This window comes from Nesoenas mayeri (assembly GCF_963082525.1).
Source record: "Nesoenas mayeri genome assembly, chromosome: 13".
Lineage (NCBI taxonomy): Eukaryota > Metazoa > Chordata > Aves > Columbiformes > Columbidae > Nesoenas > Nesoenas mayeri.
The window spans coordinates 2,695,324-2,717,796 of record NC_137550.1 but is presented as its reverse complement, the minus strand read 5'-3'; the positions used below and the strand labels follow the sequence as shown (position 1 = coordinate 2,717,796).

Genomic DNA, 22,473 nt, shown 5'->3' with positions numbered 1-22,473 from the left:
GTCCCCAGCCCAGCGCCTGCACCTAGCACGAGGCTGGGTCCCCAGACCCTGCCCGCTCCCTCTGCCTATAGCACCATGGCCCAGGGCCACTTCTTGACACAGTGAAGGAGCCTTTTCCAGGGCACTCGGGATGCCAGGCTGCCTGGGGATACACCGGCCGAGAGGGATGCCTGGTCTCGCTCCTCATCAGTCCCGAGGTGCTCAGCAAGCACAGTGCTGAGGATGCAATCACCCCACAGGGAGGAACAGCCCCGGTGTGGGGAGCCCCATGGCTGCAGCCACTGGGGGGGATCCCCTGCCTGCCCGTGCTGGTGCATTAGTGCAGGGGCTACGCTGTGTCCCCCCTGCACCCACTGGTGCCCAAGGGTGACTTGCAGGGCCCTCCAGCCGGGAGCTAGGAGAGTCAAAGCACTTCTCAAAAGTTAGATAGGAATGAAAGAAAGCGCTGGGGGAAGAATGGGGCACCTGGCTGTGCCAGGACCCCGCAGGTCTCCGGGCTCGGTGCCGCACTGTCTGTGGGCACTGCCTCTCCGTCTGGGGGCTCCGTTGGCCCCGCTGGTCCCTCTGCCAGTGTCTGCTGCGTGCGTGTGCGTGCGTGCATGCGTGTGCGCCGCGGCGGGCAGCTATACCCTGGTTGTGGAGTGTGAGTGCGGGAGCCCCGTGCTGTTGAAACCAGCGGTAAAGGTGTTGTAGGGGTGCAGGGTCTGCAACCCCACCAGCGAGTTGGGGATCATGGTGATAGTGTTGGGGGTCATGAGTGGGATGTCGTCCGGAGAGCGGCGCAAGGTGAGGGTGTAGTCGGGCAGAGCGGCCAGGCGCAGGGCGTCGTGGGGCGGCACAGCCTCGCACTCATGGTGCCCCTGGCTCACCTGCAAGGAGGGCATCTCCTCATCGGGCGCGTGGGCAATGTCGTTGGCGGCACCACGCTGGGGGCTGGGCTGCTGGTGTGTGTCCTGCCGGCGCTTGTCCTTGCGGTAGTAGAGCGCGGCGAAGGCCAGCACGTTGAGGAAGAGGAGGGAGGCGCCCACGGCAATGGTGACGCTCAGCTCGGTGGAGTAGTCACGGGGGCTCTCGAGCAGGGTGCCCGCCTCCTGCTCCGGGCTCCACTTCTCCTTCCCATTCTCGCTGTTGTAGGCGGGTGAGATGGCAGGGCGCTTGGTGGTCCAGATCTTGCCGTTGGGCCGGCGGGTGATGTGGGAGTTCTGTGTGGTGTCAGGTGGTGGCACTTTGGTGGTGGTGGAGGTGTAGTGGAACATATCGTGCAGGTTGTACAGGTGGGGGACCAGGTGCTTCCAGAAAGCCACCTTGGTAGCTCGGTAGTGGTCCCGTACTCGTGGCTTCAGCCCAATGTGCAGGTACAGCTGGTCGCGGGGGTTGTACTTGGACCAGGCCACCTCCTCAAACCGGTTGGCCTTGGTGTGGATGAACTTGGTGTCCTGGGGGACGGGCTTGTTGGGGTCCCTGCAAAACACAGGCAAAACAGAGCTAGCACCAGGAAAAGCTGGAGAGGCAAGGAGGGAGAGCTGGACGCAGAGATGGAGGCTGGGAGTACCTTTGCCAGTGGTGGCACAGGGTGGGCTGGTGAGAGGTCCTGCATGCCTGGGCAGCACTCCAGCCCTGGATCAAATCTATCCCATGATAACCAAGGCCAACCAGCCTTCCCACCCCTGTGCTAGGCTGGGTCCTGTCCTGGGGGCTGGCCACGCTCCCAGCTTCTCACTGTGTGGTGGATGCTCTGACCCCAGTGAAGGTGCAGCACATGGACCTCTGGGCACGGGGGCCTCAGTGTCCCATGCCGGCCTGACACCCTGCCACCACAGCATGGTCCCAAGTGGTGCAGCTGCAGTGAGCGCAGAGCCCCACAGGCACCCATCCCCACTCACCCTGTCTTGGCAAAGTTGGTCCAGTAGGTCATCACCACGGCGCTGAGCATGACATCGTTCTTGGAGAAGTTGCAGGGAAAGAGGTCTGTGGGGCCAATCATGGGGATCCCAAACACGTAAGGCACCTCGTCCCCGTGGGCTGCGTCGGACCACGCAGGCTTCATCAGGCTCTGGCAGTGATGGTAGAAGGCGTAGAAGTAGGTGGGAGAGCCATAGCGGGCATGCAGGTCGGCTGTCACCACCGATGGCTCTACCCACTGGTGGTCAGTGAAGAGGGCCACCAGAGTTTTGCGACGTGTCTCGGGGTTGTCCCTGTCAGCCCAGTCCGTGTACATGAACTTGATGGTCTCTCTCAAGGTGTCCTTGCCCTCGGGATAGCCGTACAGGTTGTCTACAAAGTTGGAGACTGAGTAGTCAAAGTCACTGCCCGAGACACCATCCTCAGGGTCCACCACACCCTCTACGAACTTCAGCCCCTCGCCTTGGTTGACCCCCAGCATGATATCATAGTTGAGGAACTCGCCCTGCTCCATCAGGATCTCTGGGTCATCCGGGATCACATCCCCGTCAATTACTGGGCCAAAGGCCACATGGTAGCGGGCTGGCTGGATGTCTTGTTCCACCAACTCCTTGGCACTCTTCTGTCGCAGGCAGTCCACCATGTCCACCGTATCCAGCACATTGCAGCCCACCTTGTCGGCCAGCATGCTGGTGTACTTCACAGGCTGGTAGTTCACTGCCCAGCTGGAGAGTGCGGAGCCGCTCTGGATGATGGCTCTCTGGAAGAGACCTGCAAGACAGGCAAGGAGTGCAGGAAGCTCACAGCTGGGTGACTGCTGTTGCAGCATCCCAGCGCTGCAGTGCAGGATGCAGCATGGAAAAGGTATCAATGCCCTTGGACCCCTGCAAAGACCCAGCGCACCAGCCTGAGCCTGGCTTTGACCAGGGCTGTGCTGCCATCTGAGCCTGGTTCACATGGGGACCTCAGCTCAGGGCCACCGTGGAATCACAGAATCACAATTGGGGTTGGAAGTGACTTCTGGAGATCATCCAGTCCAACCCACCTGCTAAAGCAGGTTCGCCAGAGCAGATCACACAGGAGTGCGTCCAGGCAGGTTCTGAATGTCTCCAGAGAAGGAGAGTCCACAGCCTCTCTGGACAGCCTGTTCCAGGGCTCTGGCATCCTCGAAGTAAAGAAGTTTCTCCTCATATTCAGATGGAACCTCCTGTGTTTCAGCCCATGACTGTTGTCCCTCATCCTGTCCTTGGGCACCACTGAAAAGAGTCTGGGCCCATCCTCAGCACCCACCCTTGAGATATTTATAAGCACAAATAAGATTCCCTCTCAGCCTTTTCTTCTCCAGGCTGAAGAGACCCAGCTCTCTCAGCCTTTCCTCACAGGAAAGATACTCCAGACCCCTCATGATCTTTGTAGCTCATCTGGGCATGCAGTGGGTTGCTCACGGCAGCAACCAAGGGCTGCTGTGCTCTCCAAGGATCCCATTGCAGGGGATGGCCCAGCATCACTCTGTCCTGGTACAGGGAAGAGAAGGACAGTGGTTGCATCACACCCTGGCCTTGTCAAGCAGCCCGTGCTGTCCCAGCCACCCCAAGGACGTGTTGCCCGAGCACCTGAGGGGCACATGCTGCCCCAGCTCAGCACCATCCTCCAGCCCTGGCTGGCACTGGCTTTGCTGAGCAGCCAGGCTGCAGGCTGGCAGCACCGGGAGGGTTAATGCCTGCTGGAGGACATTTAACCCTGCGAGTCCCACCCCAGCGCTTTGTCAGGGTCCCCCTCGCCCCCCTCCCCGCTGCTTCCTGCCCAGCTGGGGCTGCTCAGTGCCAATCCGGCCCTGCAGGAGTACGCTGCCAGATGCACAAAGAGGGCCTTTCTGCCACCGGGAACACAGAGGGAGTGGACTTTCGCCCTGGAAAACGGGGCCACAAAGGCCCTGGCCCAGGCGGAGGAATGCATGGCAGCGCTCCAGCCCCATGTCAATGGCGCTTGTGCTCGGAATACAAAGGGGCGGTGAGGAAGCGCAGCCTCCCGGGCGGTGAAAGGAGCCGGGCTCGGGGTGCACCCTGGGGTCCTTGCTCTCCGGTCAGCCCTCTCCTGCACCCCCAGTGCTGCCTGTGCCTTCACTGGACCTCAGCACTCGCTCGCCAGGAGATACGGTCTCAGGCAGTCTCTGAATGGTGCAGGCACAGCAGCGTGATTGTCATGGGGCTGTCCTTGCTCCCTTGAAACGCTGAGTGCCTGCGTGAGACCCCCAGTGCAGGTTTGCAGGGGCACATGCACCTTCCCGCACCAGAAATGCTCGGAGGCTCCTGGCTCCTGGCCACCATGTCCATAGCTCTTGTCTGCACGCACTGTCCTCACTCTGCCAAGTACCTGACGTACAGTCCCATGCGCTGGGACAAAGAGAAGTCACAAGCTCTGTTTGTCACCTCCTGGTGCCCTAGAAAGCTGTACCCAGCCTACAGACTGGAGACCGGCCATGAGTTTGCTTGCTCTGCACCATCATCTCATCCACATGCCAAAGAGCCAGGGTGGGGGTTCCCTGGCTCCCAGGAGATGCTGTCCCAGCAGCAGCTTTGCTCCCCGCCAGCAGCATCACTTCCGAGACAGACCCACCGGGCTGGGCTCTGCCCCTGCCCACCGCTGCCTGGGGAAGCACAGGCAGCTTGTGCCACCAACAGCTGGTCACATCCCTGATGGAGCCCCTACACCACATCTCTGCATGGACATGCCCTGACTTAGGAGCACCCAGGAGTGTGCAAGAGCCCAGACCTGCTGCGTTCTCCTCCTCCATGCCAGCACCCAGCTGAAGCCCAACAAGCACCCCAGGGAGGCATTGCCACCCTGCAGCTCACCACCCCAGAGCCCTCCAGCTCTGCCCCTTCTGCCTGTTCCCTGCGGAGATGAGGCTCCCGACACAACCCGAGTTCTGCAGAGCTGGCTGCCACGGCACAGCGGAACCAAGTGGTGGGACCAGGGCTCTGCCAGAGGGTGCCTGGTGCTGCAAGCTGCTGCCAGCTCCCGATTTCCTCTTTGCTTTGCACAGTAGCAGAGACTGAAAATACCTTTGGGGTTGTCTGGGCCAAGCCCTGCTCAAAGCAGGGTGCTGGGTGCTGAGGTCTGAGCATCCCCAGAGCTGGCAGCAAAGGGCAGCAGCCCCCACAGAGCAGGAGATGGGGCAAAGGAAGCACAAGAGGTTTCCCCGGCAGTGACTGCTCCTGCCCTGGCATGGCCGACTGGGAAGAGAAGCAGCAGTTTGGTCCTTGGCGAGGAATCCACCCGTCTACAAGGGCTGAGGCTGGCAAGGGAGCTGCGGGTCTCCCCAGCAGCCAGACACAGCGTGCGCTGCACCAGTCTCCAGCATCTGCCTCTTGCAGCGCCTGGCAGAGCAGGCACAAATTAGCAGCTTCATTAATAGCTCTTGATCACTATGAGTTTTATTTTGATGCGATAAAAAACAACCCATCTAGTCTGCAGGCTGCATCTTAGCACAGCTCCCCCACCATGCTCCAGAGCCGGCTGCCCCATCCCTGGAGAGATGGGTGCTCTGGCACAGGTGGTTTCTTTAGGCCATTTTATGGCCATTTCCTTTGATGTGACACTGGCTGTAGCACGGTTATTTCTTTTTCTCCCAATGCTCAATGTAGAAGTCTTTGCAAAGGGGTTACATTTGGTCTTACGCCAATACAATCTTTTAGCATAAAAAAATTCCTTTCTTTATCTAGAGTAAACACTCTGCTATATTTACAGATATAAATCATACCACTTCTACCTGTGTTTCACTAGTCACAGCACTTCCAGCTCTCCCAGCCTTGCAAGATGGGGTCCTCCATCCCTCCACCAGGCTCAGGTCTGGCTTCCCCTCTGTTGCAGTATGAATGCCTTTCCTAGCACTGAGATCTGTGCTCCTGGTGCCCTGCATGATTCTTCACACCCTCCCCACACCTGCACATGGGCGAGCCCAGGTACCTGGGCAGGGCACCGCAGGAGGGGTCCCCACCTTTTCCCACACCCAGGCACTGGCACTGGGCTGTAGCCCCATGCACTGGGAGGACCAGCTCCATCCCTGTCTCCCACATACTCTGTCGCTGCTCTCTCCGTGCCCGCGATGAGGTTTTACTTCCTGACCCTGGATCAGGCTCTCCCTGGTGACTAAAAAGCAGCCCTGACTTTGTTATGGTGGCCGGTGGTACCCAGGCAGCTCACTTTCCAGGGTTAGCATCAGCAGGGTGCTTGCTCATAGCTGCAGCCTCCTCGGGCACAGCGGGCACCTACCTTCAGAGTGGTGGGACAGGGTGAGCAGGCTGACACAGGAGGCACCGATGCCGGAGCCGAAGACGGTGATCCGCAAGGGATCTCCCCCAAAGAAGGCGATGTTCTCGCTGACCCAGCGCAGTGCCTGTATCTGGTCCAGCAGCCCATAATTGCCCTTGGCAGCTTGGTCGCCCGTGCTCAGGAAGCCTGTGGGCCAAGGGGAGCCCAGTTAGGGATAAGGAAGCAGGGGGTGTCCTGACCTCCCACCTCCCTTCCCCAAGCCTAGGGGAGCTACTATGGGACCCTGTCCCATCACAAAATGAGACCCTACCACCAGAGTCCTGTGAGTTCTCAGCTGGAGCAGGGACACCATCAAGCTCCAGCCTCCTTCAGCACAGCACAGCAGGGGGTGAAAGGCTGTGAGTGTGGCTGCAAGCCTCGGGGAGCCTCTCCAACCAACTGCAAGCAGTGACAGGGTGATGGCCATGAAGCTCTGTCCTACCCGAACTACCACCTGTGCTAATAACAAGTCCAGGCATCTCAGGTATGCTCCAAGGAAAGCCAAGAAAGCCCCAGTGGCTGCAGGCAGGATGAATGCGTGCACAGCCAACGCTTTCCATGGACTAGCGTGGGCTGAGGGAGGCTCTATAAATGTAAGGAGGTGGGCTGAGCAGAGAGGAACTGACTGCAGCTTAAAATACAAAGGCTCTCAGTGAGGAAGATGGTGAGAAATGCTTTGAATAGCAAAGGGAACACCTGAGATAAGCTATCAGAGTTTCATTTGCTTTGACTCAAAGCAGGAAGCCAAAACATGGTCCTGAGGTAAAATCCAGGTAGGTGATCCCAGCAGGCAGGGAGCAGTGCTGGCATTGTTTTGGCACTGGAGGTGCTCTGGCTGGGCGTGCTGCAGCACTTCAACAGAGATGACGATGGCACCATTTAAGTCTTATTTCATATTGTGACTTATGTCCCTTAAATTTGTACCTATCCATTGTAAAGTCCTGACTGTTAATATTGAAAGGTCTTGAATAGGCTTGTTTTTACTGAAAAGCCTATTTTCTACCAGGTAACTGGCATCCTTCCCAAGAGACTGTGGGGTCTGGAGGCTGTCAGAGGGATGTGCTGCCCTGGGTACCAGCTGGGAGCCCAGTGCCAGGCTGGATGGTTAGAAAGACAGCAGGGCCTGCCAGCAGCTTGGCTGGGAAGCTCACCTCAGACCTCCACAGCCCTTCTTCTGCCACTGCTAAGGGAGGCAGCAGTGATGCTCCAGGCAAATCTCCCATGTCCCAGCTCCCAGAGGTTTCTGCTGCAGCAGGCAGGGGACCACGCTGCCTTTAGACCCCGTGTCTCCATTTCACCAGTGCTCATGAAAATGTGACAGCCACCCTCCTCTATATGGCACCGAACACCCTTTGGTGACCCTCTCTGTGGACAGCCAGACCACGGTGGGCGGTTGTGGGGGTCCCAGCAGCTCAGCGAGCTTGGAGGCAGCCCCTGTCTGGGAAGGGAGAGCTGGGGGTTCCCTGCGAGGAAGCACCCGCTGGCAGCTCACTGCTCTGAGCCCTCTCAGGAGGAGATGTTGGGTAAATACATTTATTATTTATTTAACCGCAGACCAATATTTGCTTTCAGCTGAGCCAGGTTGTGTAAATGAGCCTGGGGTGGCCAGTGCCAGGAGCCAGACCATGCTGCGACTGCCCGCTGGGGACACTGCCACGTGGCACCCGGCTCGGTGGCCAGGGCAGAGGGCAGGGGCAGCACTGAGTGTGCAGCCCCATCCCGCTGGGCCCCAAGCCCCCAACACCCCCTTCCCGGCTTGTTCAAGCCCAGTCGGCTGTGGTGTCTCATCCTGCTGCCTGGCCATGCTGGCAGCACAGCCCATACCGAGCACTCCAACGCGGTAGTTCAGGGTGATGACGATGACGTTCCCGTAGCTGGCCAGGACGCTGCCGTCTATCATGTTCCCCGTGCCCTCCATGTATGAGCCGCCATGGATATACACCATCACCGGCTTGGCCCCGCTGTCCCGGATGTCTGGAAGGAGAAGCAGTTAAACACAGGACCCTGCCGATGGCTGCAGCACCCTGCCTGACAGGCAGACCAAGGACGAGGGCAATGCCAGCTGCCAGGACTGGGGAGGCGACTTAGGAACCAAATCCAGAGCTCTCCTGGGGGACGCAGCGTGGACCTCCAAAGCCAACCAACACTGAACCAACCCCGCCAGCCCCTTTCTGGGTGGCAGCAGCCGCTGCATTGTCCCTACGCTGCTGTCCCCTCGGAGGTCTCAGCACATGTAGGAGAGATGGTGACTGGACCTGGCTGCTCTTCCCCGGAGCCGAGCTCTGGCCGCGTGCGGGAGCCAGAGCAGCGGCACCTCCATTGCAGGTGGGAGTTGCAGAGTCCAGCCCCGGGATGCAGCCCCATGTCCTGTCTTTGGCTGGACCCAAGCCCTTGGCTCCAGGAATCCTGGAAGCTGGCATTGCGAGGGGGCAGGGATGGGGGTGTGCAGGACCTGGAAGGCAGGGGGGCACTGGTAGGTGCTCCAACGTCTGACTCTCCCGCCCTCCCTTCCCATTCCCCTGGGAAGGCAGAAACCTGCTGGCTGCCTGGATGTGAACCCATGGCACCCCAGTGCCCAGACACAGACATGGTGATGAGGCAGACAGTGTGTGCACGTGTGTGTGTCAGGGAGGTGAGCACGAGGTCTGGACGAGGACAGGGCATGAGACATGGAGTGAGGATGGGGAATGGGATCCCAAGGGCTGGGGAGGAAGGACTGCGGTAGCCTAGGGACAAGGAGCAGCCATGCTCCCTCTTGACTGGCCCTGTCTCTGGGGGACGTCCTGCCCATTCTGCCTCACTGGCCTGGGATCCCTCATGGAGCTGAACCTGGGTGTAAGGAAGGAACACCCGTGCTTGGCTCCTGGTACATCTCACCCACATTACACAGAGGAGGCAGTGGTACCCGTCGTGGAGCTGGTGCCAGGTCCCACATGCCTGCAGTGCCCAGCCCTCTCCTGGGCTGGCAAGCCAGCACCGATGGACTTTGCCCTCCCTTGTGCTCACTTGCACTCAGTGCCTTGCTTGGGCTGGCCGGCATCCTCTGCTGGGCCCGCTTGGCCTCAGATGCCCGGGCCACCTGCTGCTCCTGCCTGCCTCCTCCCCGCAGCATTGCACCGTCCTGGCAGCCTGGCCCTGCTGTGGTCCCTGCAGGGCTGGGACTCCCAGGCCACAGATGCACCAACTCCGCAGGGATGCCCAGGCAGGCTGCACATGCTCCCTTCCCACTCACCTAACCCCTGCCTACGTCCACTCCTCCCCGCGGCTGGCCCGTTGCAGTGGGCTGTGGGGCAGGCTGACAGGTACCTCTGGCCATCCCCACCTCCAGCTGTGGCCTGCGGCATGGCTAAGGGTGACCTCCCTTCCATATAGAAAACCTCTTCCCTCCAGGACAATGAGGGTAGGCAAAACATCTGCCAGCTCTTTTCCTATTGCCGGGATGCAGCCAGGCAAAAGCACAGACCTGCAGAGGAAAATGCACTCGCAGCTCCTCCGGGACAGACATGGCCTGTGCGGCGGAGGCTGTCCCCTCTGGCAGGACAACGCTTCCCAGGGCCACCTGCTTGAAATGTGAAGGGCAGGAGCATCTGTGCCTGTGTCCTCTCCTCCCTGCCACACGCTCCCACCAACACAAAAAGGGACATCCTCACAGCAGAATGGCAGCAATGCATGGAGACGTACCAGGGAATGAATGGCTCCTAATCGCTGCAGCACATTTTAGTGTGTGGAGCTTTAGCACAGTCAAGTCACTTAGGCTGAATGCCAGTTTATGCCCTGGTACAAGAAATCCTGGGACACAGGTTAGTGGGAGAATACAACAGGGTTCTGGTACTGCCAAGGAAAAAGCTTTTCATCTCTTTCCCAGATCCTAAACGCCATCTGCCAGGCCATGCTTGAGCCGCTCTGGGACTCCTGCACACCATGAGGTTTTACTGTCCTTGGCACGTTAGGGCTGCACCCTGGCCGACCCTTCCTCTTGCCTCCTCTTCACATCCCTGCAGCCAAACATAACAACTCCATACCCTGCAGACGAACAACCCCATTTTACTAAAAGTAGTTCATTCTGCAGCTTGCTTAGCCCTGGCATACATCTAGAATCACATCTGCTTGAAAGCCCGCTTGCTCTGCCTCAGCTGGTGCTGATGCTGTGGTTGCAAGCAAGACCTCGTTCACGTTGGGTGGACAGAAGTTAACAGAAAACATGTTTGAGTGGACCTCGGGTCTCCTGCACATGGCCAGGTACCCTGCGGGTGACAAGGGTACCAAGCTGCTGTCATGGCCACCCTACAGTGGTGCCCACAAGAGAACCCAGAAGGGTGGAGGGGGAGGTCGCTGGTTCCCAGCTGCATGTCACCGACTCCAGAGAGATGAGGCTGGAGGTGGAATGTGACCAGGCTCAGGGTGAAATGGGCCAAGGTGCCCAAGGGCTCCTCTCCTCCCAAGCTGCCATGCTTCCTCCCTGCCCTCGCTCAAGCAGAGCAGGAGCAAACTTCTCCTAAAGCGAAAAAACCCACGAGCTTCCCCACCCCGTCCCAAGGAGGGGAAGGACCTGGGCGCCCTGCACAGCCGGCCAGCCTGCCCCCCGCCCCGCGCAGCTGCCTGGCACGGCAGACGGACACACACAGGGCTCCCTGGGGATGGCAGCGGATGGCGGGCAAACGGAGTTGCTTTGCGTGTCATGCAGTGGCAGCCTCGAGCACAGAAATACCTTCATCTTCATCCCCGTCATTATCCGCTAAGTCCTCGCCCTGTTTCTTAGCGCTGGCTCCTAGGGACCAAACACGAGGAGACAGAACAAAAAGGAAAACGAAAGGAAATAAAAACGAAACAAAACAAAAAACAAAACAAAAAAAAAAACAAAAGAGAATTCAAAAATAGCATGACAGCAGAGACGGTGGGGCTAGGCCTGCGCCCCACAGCACTGCTGGCTACTCACACTGCACCTCTCCCAGAGCCAGGGTGGCGCGGGCAGGGCTGCCCTGGGAGCTACGCCAGGATGCCGCTTTGCCTGGACCCCTTCCAGATCCTCCCCGGGGAGCGCCGGGGCGGCAGGGAGGAGGAGAGCGGGTCTGGGGAGCATCAGCCTCTCCAAGCACTCACTGATCCTCCTGCATCCCAGCCTGGCACCCACCTGCTTGCACACCCTCAGCTCCCTGTGCCGGGGCACAGGTCTCTCTCCTACTGCCCTGATGCAGGCAGGACCCCTGCTCCCAGCTCTGCTGCCACCGGGCACAACTGTCCCCTGCCACCAGCAGAGCCCACATGAAGGGTTGCCCTGGGTGGTCACCAACCACCAGTGGGGGTCCTACCTGTCACGCCTTGCGTGGCCCCTTGCTGTGCCTGGCATGGCTGTGCCGCAAACCACCGGTGCCACAGCACGAGACCACCAGGGCACACTGCAGGGAGCCATCGTGACGGGTGCTTCCCTGCTCTGCTCCATCCTGTACCAACTCCCTTTTTAAAAGACTAGTTGCACGGTTCACCAAGGATTGCAAAGGCACCGACCAGCCTGCCCTGATCAAGGCAGAAAATATATAGCCTGAAAATATCACCACATCGCCGCCACAGCGCAGCCTCCAGCAAGGCTCCCACAAGAGAGAGGCAGCCCCACGGCTGGATGAAACTACGACAAGATGAGCACGGAACTGGCCAGGAAGACAAAATCAGGGAGTTGTCCTCACTGTCACTCTGGGAGTGGGATTACGCAGGTGACACTGGGATTGGATAACACAGGTGGAGCGGGACAAGATTGGAATTCAAAAGGAAATTGTGAAGGGGAAGTGAGAGGTCTGAAATGGCCATGGGGCAGCTCCGTGGGGGCAAGAGGCTTGCAAAACACCTTCAGCAGCCATGACATGCTGGATAAAGACTGGAGGAACAATGACCAGAAATCTGGAAAATCCAGCAGGCAAGAAAATTTTGGAGAAGGCTGTGTCATGGAAATCCTGGAAGCACAGGAGTGACAGGAACTACAGCAGCATCCCGACATGGTAAAGTCCACTGTGAAGTGGTGAGGTGGAAAAGCAACTCCCTCTCCCCTGTGCAAACCACAGGCAGCTCCCAAGCTGCACAAGGCAAGCTGGACAAGAAGAAAACCCTTGGGCAGAAAGGGCAGGAAAGCACTGGAGGAGGTGGGCTGGGGAGGTGTTTAAGACCATGTGAGACACACTGCCAGGAAAAGTTGAGGTAGAGCTGCTCCTGCCTGCTGCAGGGATGTCTCCAGAGCTGTCCTGATTTGATCTGACTCAGAATTCACCTCCTGACCTACCTCCTCTGAGCCCCAGCCCTGCTTCCTCAGCTCCTTCTTCACCACCCAGCCATCCGCTGAGCTCCTCACATCTTTTTCCTGTTTTCACCCAGTGCCACCCCCATCCCTGCCACCTCTTGCCCCAGCAGCGCAGCTCCAGCATCCCCCATTCCTGCTGCATCCTTCCCGTGCGCTCCCTCCCCAGCCCACCCGCCGGCTGCACGCTCAGCTGGGCACGTGCGGCTGCCTCGCCTGTTTGCAAGAGGCTGCGAGCTTGACCTACTGTGTCTTCATTAGGAAGAGCTGCAAGCCCAGAAAGCACTTAAATGACAAAGCACTCATGCAATATTTGCTAACTGGTGCTATGCGCCAACCTCCTTGGTACGGCTCAGGGATAGGGATTTTTCTCTAATGAAGACCACAGGCAGCAAACCTTCATCCGCACTGTGCTTCAGAGCTGGGAAGCTGATCACAGGCAGTCGGACATCCCTTTCCACCGTCAAAGTCCCTGGTGCTGTTAAAGTCCCAGGACCGGTTGGGCTGCAGCCCTCCAGCCTGGTCTCCTTCAGGGGAAAAAGGTCTCCATGCAGACAGGGATGGAGGAACTGGCTATGAGGAGCTGTCAGGCTGTAAGAGAGGGCAGTGGGCAACATCCCTGTGACCTGAGCATCTGCCCTGGCTAGGCAGGGAGGGATCCAGCTGGAGACCACTGCTGTGGAGCTTAAGGATGGCTGGGATGAGCCTAAAGCAACCTGAACTACACGTACCACAGAAGGGACTGTAGAAAGCAGCACTGGGAAGCTAAGCAAAGCAGGAGAGCAGTAAAGCAGACCAGGGGGAAAGGGAACTGCAGTGGCACGTGTGCGTGGCAGATGCAAAGCACCAGCCTTCCCCATCGGCAGGAAGGTGCCGGGGTGGCTGGGGTTACAGCGAACACAGGCTGCTGCAACCAAGCAGATCTTTTGCCTCTCATTACATTGTCCACCTTCACGATGACCCACTGATGCCCCACAGCTCATGAGAGCAACCACAGCTTCACTTCCCTCACCCATCCCTTGCACTGTGCTCCATTATTTCCCTCCACTGGTTATTGCCATGTTCCAGGATGCCCATCCCAGGAGATCTCCCTCCACACTGGCAAAAGCCACCACACAGAGCTCCACAGCACCTACTCTCACAGGGATGGGTTTAAGCTTGTGGATTCACAGCTGGTAAAACAAAAGTGTTTGTGGCTCTTATTCTCCTTACCCATCAAAACCTCCCTCCACTAACCCAGTGTGAATGCCTGTTGTGCTGCTTCACTTTAAGCTGACTGTGAAGTGACATTGTTCAGGCCGATAGGAAGGATGCATATGCTCTTATCTGAAGGCTCTAGGAAGATTTAAGCTCAAGTTCAGTAAAGAATACAATCACTTTCCCTGAAACAGGGGCATCCACGCCAGATTTATCCTGTCTTAAGTAAACCATGCCAACAGCATTGACACCAGTGCAAACAGAGATAAAGGCGAGTAGCCTCAGTCATTAGAGCCTTTGTGCTCAGTGTGGTGTGGCTAAGAGAACAGCTGGAGCCGAAGCTGACACCTTTCCAAACCCAAAGTTTGCTCAGGGTGTGGGCAGCCCCAGCACCTCCTCCTCGGTGCAAGCTCCCCGGGGCACACGCTCCCACACAGCAGCCGCAGTGCTGCAGGGAGCAGGAGCCTGCAGCAGCGCTGCCCCCGTGTCTGACGGCCGCGGGCACCCAGAAGCACACATGCTGGTGGACACACTGGCTCAGGTGCTTCTCCAGGAGTGACAAGGAATGGGACTGAGACTGATGACAGCCACTGAACCTGCTGTTGCACAACCCCACGGACAGGGGCAGCTCCCCTGGCCCCTCCAGCCATTAGCCCTTGCTCCAAGACTGCAGCGCACCTTGGTGCTGCCCTGCCTCTCCCTGTCCTTGCGTGATGCAGAGGAGTTATCTCCATCCTTGAGCAGATTCCATAAAAACACCGCATTTCCTCATGCTCTGCTGCCTCCGCCAGCACAAACACCTACCCTCACCTTTGCAAATCGCTTCCTGGAGCAGAAGTGAAGCGCCGGGGTAGTGTCTGCCCCCAGCCAGCTCTGCAAAGCAGCAGCCTTCACAGGAGGCTACTGAGAACCTTCCAGCAAGAGAACCGCAGAAGATGTGCAGCTGTAGAGAAGCCTCAGCTGGTACTCAGACAAGTTCACTTGTTGGAGAGCGGTGGAGAAGCCACAATGCTTGTCCTGCAGAGCAACCAAATTGCATCCTGAGCCCGGGAGCTGCTGGGAGCTCCAGCCACTCTGCCACAGCACAGCAAGATGCTGGACCGGCATGTTTATATTTGCAGCATCACAGACTCTGCACAGCCCCAGCTAGAGAGATTAGGGCAGTCGTTAGTAAAAAATAAGGAGGGCTGCTATGTGCAGGGCAGCCACATTTTTCCCCTCCAAAAATGACATCCACCTCCTCATGCTCTGCAGCAAGGCTTGTCCAGGCTGGTGGTGAAGAGATGGGGAAAGCATCCTGGCACCCACCACAGCCAAGCACAGACCAGAAGCATTGGTAACACGAAGCAAAGTGCAGAGCACTGCCCCGTGTATGTACATGCTCTTTGGGTGGTCAGTGCTATTGTCACAGCAAAACCTGAGCCTCAGCTGAGCCCCGGTGCTGTCAGCTCCCCTGGCTCCACGCACAACTAATTATTCTCAAAGCACCGCTGCCTTGTCTTGCTCCCAGAGAAGGGATCAATGTGTATGGAGGAGACTGGCATGTTGTGAGCAACTGTTTTTCTATCCCAGGGATAAATTCTGATAAATTCCCAGTCCTTTGGCTGCTATGAAATATACCAAGCTTAAGGGTGGCAGAAATTGTGAGAACTCCAGTAAGGTAGGAGCTGAGGTGTTTTGAACCACCAAAATACTGCAGAGCTGCCTGCCCTGCTAGAGGAGTGCTTATTTGCCACTCATATGTGACCTTAGAAATAATAATCAAAGAATATTCCAGAACAAGCCAGAACAAATGACACACAGCCCGAGGAAATCAGCACTGCAGGTACATTATCCTCACCCCAAGAATTACTAATCCAGGAAACACAACACGGGGTGGACAAGCCTCTCTGTCTTATCACAAGTGACTCACTTGATTCGAGCCAATGGCCACTGGAGCCAAAGGGCAGCGCCAGTGTTTGGGTGCTTTAATTCCCACCACGTTGCGTCTGGATGCCCAAATGGCCGGCACTGGGGATCTGCTGGCCCGTGAGTCAGCAGAGCCCAGCAAAGGCAGAAAAAACCCACCAGCTCCTCGGGAGGTGACCAGAGGCAACCACAGATGGGTTGCAAAGAAACCCTGCCTGTGCGCAGAGCCACCGGGGAGGGAAAAACCAGGACACTAGCGCAGACGGGGTGTTTCTGCATGTCTTACATTGTCCCCCTTCTCCAGCCATAACCTGGCCCCTGCTTCCCCAGCCCCCGCTGTAGGGCTGGGGGCAGGGAGGGTCCCCAAGCCCGGTAGCAGTGGGAGGGCCAGGAGAGGAAGCGCTTTGAAGTGTCTGGCGATTGCTGGCACAGCTGGCTCCGGAGGCAGCGTGCGGAGACTCCCTAATGCACCAGCCCTTTCAGGGGCAGCCTTGGCACTCAGAGAGATGGCGTGTGAATAGCCAGGACAGCAACAGGAAAAAGCAAAGCAAAGAAACCCAACAACAGAACTGGAGGGAAAATGGCTGGAAGGAAAGTGGTCCCCAAACCTCCAAGCCCAGCTGTGCTGGCCGCGCCGACCCCAGGGTGCAGGGAGGTGGAGGCACAGACGCAGGGACCCCACTGCGGTGAGGGATGCCCAGGACGGCAGCCCCCGCCCGCCAGACACCCCTGCCCTGCACAGAGCCTTTCAGAAGAGCTTGGCTGCCCGACCGCCTGCACATCCAACTTTAGGATGCAGAGAGTGACCCAGGCTGTCCCTGTCTGCAAGGGGGTCATGCGGCGAGATGGGCGAAGCATTGTGTCTGACAAAGGGGCTGAGCAGCTCCCATTTGCATGTCTGCACTCCCCGGCCCGTGCCACTGGGGTTGGCTGGGAACACAGGATCACTTCGAGGTAAGGCGGGACTGAGCTGCCCTCCTTGTCTCAAAGTGCAGCAGGATGAGCCCCGCACAGCCCTGTGAGTGGAGACAAGGCAAAGCTGAGACATGTCTGAGCTGGAGGTGCTCAGCCATCCACAGCGTGGCTGGGGCTCAGAGAGGATGCTGCCATGCCAGGAGGTGGAGAGCAGATCCTCACTGGCAGGGCTGGCAGAGGCATGGGGGTGTGAGAAACGGGGAGCTGCCTCCACCGGACTGCAGGCTGGGGCAGAACATGGCAGCCTTTACACAGCCAGGGGAGGTTTTACGCTTTTAACTGAGGAGCTTGGGATGCAAAATGACCAGAGATGCAATAGGGGAAAAGCTCAGCCTGGAATGGGCTGCAGTTCCCCATCACACAGGTGCTTCCCTGTACAGGTCCATACACCCCCAATGGGTGATGCACATCTAGCAGATGGGTGCATTTAAGCGCTACCTGCCATCAGAGGTTCCCCTTCAAACCCGGGGGCTGGGAGGCTGCCAGTGCCAGCGGGATAAAGGTGGGAGCGTGGGCTTAGCCCAGGAGAAGTTGTTCTGAAAGGCCTGGAGCAACGTGAGCATCCTCCTCTGACCTGACCCCAGAGCTGCGCTCCCAGTCGGCACTGGTCCTGTCTCCCTGTCTCCGGGGAGCAGAGGTGGCCAGAGCATCAGTGGGGCTCCTCCGAGCGGGAAATGGGGGTGGCAGAGCGGGCTGCTCACAGGGCCCGCGGTCTGGATGGCAGCGCAGAGAGGTGCCGGAGGAGCACGCCGTGGGCTGAGGGCCAGTCAGGCACCCTCTCACTCTCTCACTCTCTCTCTCTTTCCTCTCTGTGCCTCTCTGCCGGTCGGCTTGCTACATACCTCCTTTCCTACATATTTTCTTGTTGGGCTTTCGGGTGCATTCCTTGGAAATCCGTTTTACTGTAAAATGAATAAAAGACTACAAAATAACAGGAGGCTCCACTGGCGGGAGTGGGCATGCAATCACAACCACGCTGCCGCCCTCCCGCCACCCCTGGGACCGCGGGAGGTGGGGAGGGAGCGTCGCCGTGGGAGGAAAACTCTAGGCCAGCCATGCTGGGCAGGAAGGAAGGCACCACGCATCCTGTGGCCAAGGGCCCCAGGGGCAGAGGAGTGGAGTCAGATGGCCCAGAAGAAGGCACCAGCCCGCCGGGCTGCCGTGCCACGCACAGCAGACCCACTGCGGGTCCCTTCCAGCCCACTGAAAATCCCTGGGGGCTCCCGTTGCGATGAGGCTGGGGCAGGCGTGCAGGCAGGCGCTGCCTCCTCTGCCCTCTACTTACAGTTCAGGTGGGATCCCCTAGAAAGGAAAAGGTTAGACTAGGAGGCACCCAGCGCCGCCCAGCCTCACCCCAATGGGACCGTGCCCCGTGGGTCCCCAGCACTCCAGGCTCATCTCTCTGCCGCTGTCCCGCTGGCGGACGGCGGAGCAGCCAAGCGATGTGCCTGCCGGTGCCCCCAACCTCCCATCCGTACCAGAGCCCGAAAAAGTGCTCTATGGTCCCTTCCTTGATGGAGCATCTCCCCAGGGAGAGGCAGAGAGTGTTCCTCCCAGCCGCAGCCGCAGCCCGCACCCACAACTAGCGCATGGACCTGGGGAGGGTGGGAAGGGGGGAGGAAGGACGAACCCGAACCAACTCAAGACAGAACCTGGCACTCGGCGCCTGGGGAGCACAAACCAGCTTGTCGCTCTGTGGATCTGCAGTCAAAGAGTCGGATTCAGATTTAGCAACACAAGAGAGGAACCCGTGACGATGCCATGGAGGTGGAGGGGGAACAGGGACCGGGAGGCGTGGAAGAGCAGGAGCACAGGAGACAGAGATGGCAGCTGAGGTCAAGAGGGCGAGCTGCGTGGCCAGAGAAAGCTTTCCACAAACAGACAGCATGCTGCAGGGTCCACAACCACATGCTTCAAACACAACACCCAGGTGAGACCAACCACTGCTGGGGAGGGGCAGAGAGGCCCCCCCCGCCCTCCTGCGGGCACCCCGGCAGGGACTCACCATCCTCCGTGGGGATGTAGATGTTGAGGTACAGACAGTCCTCGTTGGGGTCCTGGATGTATGTGGCCACGATATCCAAATTGGAGGTAAACCAGATGGGCAGCATGATCTCGGGAACGGCGTTGTGGATGTTCTGGGGGCAGACCGGTGAGAAGTGGGTAGCGTTCCTGATGCCCGACCAGGATGGTGGCGGCTCAGGGGGCATGAACCTCTTCTCCCCGATGGGAGGTGCAGCGTAAGGCACCCCCAGGTACTGGTCCACGGGCCCCAGGATCTCGCTGGGCAGTGGCACACGCACGCCCCGTAACTTCCCATAGTGCGTGTTGACAGTTGGAGAGTAGACCTGGCCCTCCATCTGCACAACCGCCAAGGCGAAGCTCAAGACCCAGAGGGTGAGACGCAGGTCCCAGCCGGCCACCAGCTCAGGCACTTGGAGAACAGGGGGCAAAAGAGGGCTTCTCCAGAGTATCAGCCACATCGTCCGGGAGGAGCACCACCAACATCCAGGCCTGAAGCTCCTGGGGCGAGGGCTCAGGGCATCACCATCACGCCAAGCCTCCAATTTGCCCACCGGGAACAGATGGAGCAGGAGAGCCGGGAGTCAGGAGGGCACAGCCCACCCACACCTTCTGCTGGGTTAGCTGCGAGCAGGGACGCAGGGAGATGTGACACCGCTCCTCACAGCCTGCCAGCTGCCCGCTGCTGCCTGCCTGCCAATGGCCTGGCCCGGAGATGACTGCTGATACTGTGGAGAGATGGAGGGAATTAGCAGCAGACTTGCTCTGGGAAGAGTCAAAGAGCTGCAGTGCAGAAGGAGCTGGGATCACTAGCCTGACCCCCCACCCATGGGTGCTCGTTGGCTCTGCCACTGCCCAGGCAGGTGGTTCTGGGAGTAGGCAAGCACGGACAGCACAAGTAGAGTACACGCAGACACACAGACGGCATCTGTCCATGCCTGCAGAGCCTGTCCCCAGTGCTTGGGCACCAACCCTGCCCCCGTCCTGTCCAGCTGAGCCCCACAGCCACCCTGCATGGCAGCACAGTGCGCTTGCTCCATGCTGCAAGAGGGTATCAGCAGCAGATTATGGGTGCCAAGACCAGCAGGACAGTGACACTTTCCCGGCACTGTCCCTCCCCACAAAGAACCTGTTGTGCACCGCCGCTGCCCAGCACAGCCCCGGCACAAGAGCCCCCTGGCACCTCTGCCTCCTGGCTGAGCTGTTGCTGTCTGTGCTCCTACACGGTGCAGCCTGTGCTCCTCGCCTTGGCTCCATCCCAGCATCGCTCGCGTACCTGGGTACCACTGCACCACCTCATACACCAGCAAATTAAACCCATGTGTCCTGCCCAGACACCCGTCCCACCCACCCACATGCTTTCTCCCTCCACGTGCTGCTGGCCAAAGCAGCGAGACCCCTGGCACAATCCGGGCAGGAGGCAGGAGGACAGGAACAGCCGGAGTGATTCAGGGCAGTGTCCCCCTATGCTGGCACCTGCCACCCCCTCCCTGCCCTGGCTGCCTCCCGGCCACCTGAGCAAGCCCCAGGGCACAGAGCTCTGCTCCCACATCCCACAGGCTGTCGGCAGGGGGGGAGCAAACGGGGCAGCCCCTGTGGGGTCCTCAAGGAAAGGAGCTGCAGGCAGCAGGGGAAGCAGTGGCTGCAGATGGAGACCTGCGGATGTATGTCAGCGAGCAGAGCTCCTCCGCCAGGGAGCCCTTGCTGGAGGCTGTCTGGATTTTCAGTGCTCTGCCCTTCACCTCCCCGCACCGCCTGCCGCATTCAGGGCTTATGTAAGTGCCCCCCCCTCCGCATCTTTCCCCAGCACCGCTGCTCCTGGGGGACCTGGGCAAAGGGAGCCGCAGAGGCTGTGCTCAACCGGTGCTCACCCGGTGCTCACCCACATCCCGGCCGGGCAAGAGCAGCATCAGACAGGGGCCGGCTCCACACCTCGGCAGGTGGCTTTGCAGCCCAGTCTCTGCTAAAAGGAACTGCTTGGTGACAGGTCAGAGGATGCTCATCCTGTCTAACCCACATATCTTACCCTGAGAAAGATGGCAGCAGTGACGGGGCACCTCCATTTTTCCCCAGAGCATCCTTACATGCCCACCCGTTAATCTCTTCCAAGCTCAGAGGGGAGCAGAGCTGCCTTGGAATTATTGGAGCACAAAATAAGGGCTGTACGCAGATGGGAGTACACGGCTCTGGTGAAGGCTCAGCTGGGCAGGGACTCCACAAATGGAGAACACCTCATCCAACACGGAAAATCCGCAGGAAAAAAAAAAAAAGAGAACAACCTTGGAGGGCGTTTCAAATCTGCACTGCACATGTGCAGGCAACTCACTCCTGGTCATTAAGGAAATGGGCTAGTGCTGTGCCTGCCCTCCTGATATGCCCAGGGAACACAGCAGGCTCAGAAATCAGGGTATGATAGGCATAATAAGAAACACTCAGCCCAGAAAATCATGTTACTGCATCCAGCTTGCCTGAGCAGCAAGGCCTCGCAGGGCTGGCCATGCAGGCACTTTTCCAGAGCCCGTAGAGGGACCATGGGTATTGCCAGACAGGGGTGGTACTGTCCCATCCACAGCACAGGGATGACCTGAGGGCTGAGCTGTCACAACCAGGCTGATCCTGCTCTACCCCAAACCCACATCACCTCTGCGCATTGCTCCCCTCCACCTCCTCCTGCCCCACCAAGAAGTGACAGAAACACACCCGGTGGGAGAACAACACTGCTGTGTTATCCCCCAAACAGCTGCCAAAGCCTAAGAAACACGAGGTGTATCAAGGGACAGAAATACAGCTGAAGCACATGGAGACCCCAGGCTCTGCCCCACCAAAATTGGAGCTGACGCTGCATTGTGGTGCCTTGGCTGCCCCGCTCTGCCTCCAGCTCCAGAAGAAAACCACCATTTATCTAATACTCCTCCTTCAGCAGAGAACTGACCTTTGCCTAGAAGTGACATCCCAGGGGTGCAATAACAGCCCAGAATCCCCTCAAAGCTGCATTTCCAAGTGGGATCTCAAAGGTGCTTGAGACCCACCACTCTGCCTGACACTGCTGGAAGGCAAACTGCCCAGTGCAAATCTACCGCTCAGGGAACTTCAGGTACTATGGGTTAGGATAAAGCCAAATTATTAATGACTGTCATATCTAATTCGTATGACTAGAAGCTACAGGCAGCTTCCAGTCTTTATGACAGTGCCCACAACTCCCCACAGAGACATTTCAATCAACCCATCATCATTTTCTCTCTGCTGGAACACCACAGCCTCGCCAGCAGTGGCTTACCCACCGATTTCCTGACTTGAGAGCTTCCTCAGGTCTGTGGCCACATACTGCCATGGGCATTGCTGCTCCACCAGCTCCTCCAGCCAAGAGATTTCACGGCACCGGGCATTGCTGCTCCACAGCCCATAGCTGCCCATCTGGGCTGCACACACCAGTCACTGCAAAATTAGGGCTGAATTTGCCACCCACTTTGCATCCTTGAAGCGGCAGCACACCCAGCGTAACCACTCTGTTCAGGCACAATGAGGAATCTCTTTTTATAAAACCCAGCCAAAAATCAGCTTCTTGCTACAGCTCCTCACAATTATGTTACGATGATATTCCTTTGGGTTTTTGTTTAATCCTCATCCATGATTCTTTTAATAGCTTTTAAAAACCATGGAAGTCTGAAGACAAAAAACATAAGCTAATATAGAATTAAAGTTCTAAGTACACATCCTTAACTTAAACAAAATGATGCTATAGGACTTGCAACTGTCTCCAATTATGAGTTTTACGAAGCATGAGGCACAGAGGTGAGTTATGTGAGCAACAGCAAAATACGTCCAGATATGGAGATACACAGTCAAGACCCAGCAGCCCTAACTTTACTCTG

The 22,473-nt window shown here is 58.2% G+C and overlaps 1 protein-coding gene across 4 annotated transcripts; it reads right to left on the bottom strand.

Annotated features, from left to right (window-relative positions):
* Positions 1-623: 623 nt before the first annotated feature.
* Positions 624-19,062, bottom strand: NLGN3 (neuroligin 3; the record flags this gene model as incomplete). 4 transcript variants are annotated; one of them, XM_080352806.1, is made up of 7 exons in its annotated part: positions 624-1,461; positions 1,884-2,673; positions 6,178-6,363; positions 8,041-8,190; positions 10,925-10,984; positions 17,422-17,481; positions 18,585-19,062. In XM_080352806.1, 7 exons carry the CDS (start codon positions 19,060-19,062, stop codon positions 624-626), a joined length of 2,562 nt encoding a protein of 853 aa, XP_080208932.1. The 4 variants fall into 4 exon arrangements, with proteins under 4 accessions (XP_080208932.1, XP_080208935.1, XP_080208934.1 ...); XM_080352809.1 differs by lacking the exon at positions 17,422-17,481 and having other exon boundaries at positions 10,925-10,977; positions 18,569-18,705; XM_080352808.1 differs by lacking the exon at positions 17,422-17,481 and having other exon boundaries at positions 18,585-18,690.
* Positions 19,063-22,473: the final 3,411 nt, after the last annotated feature.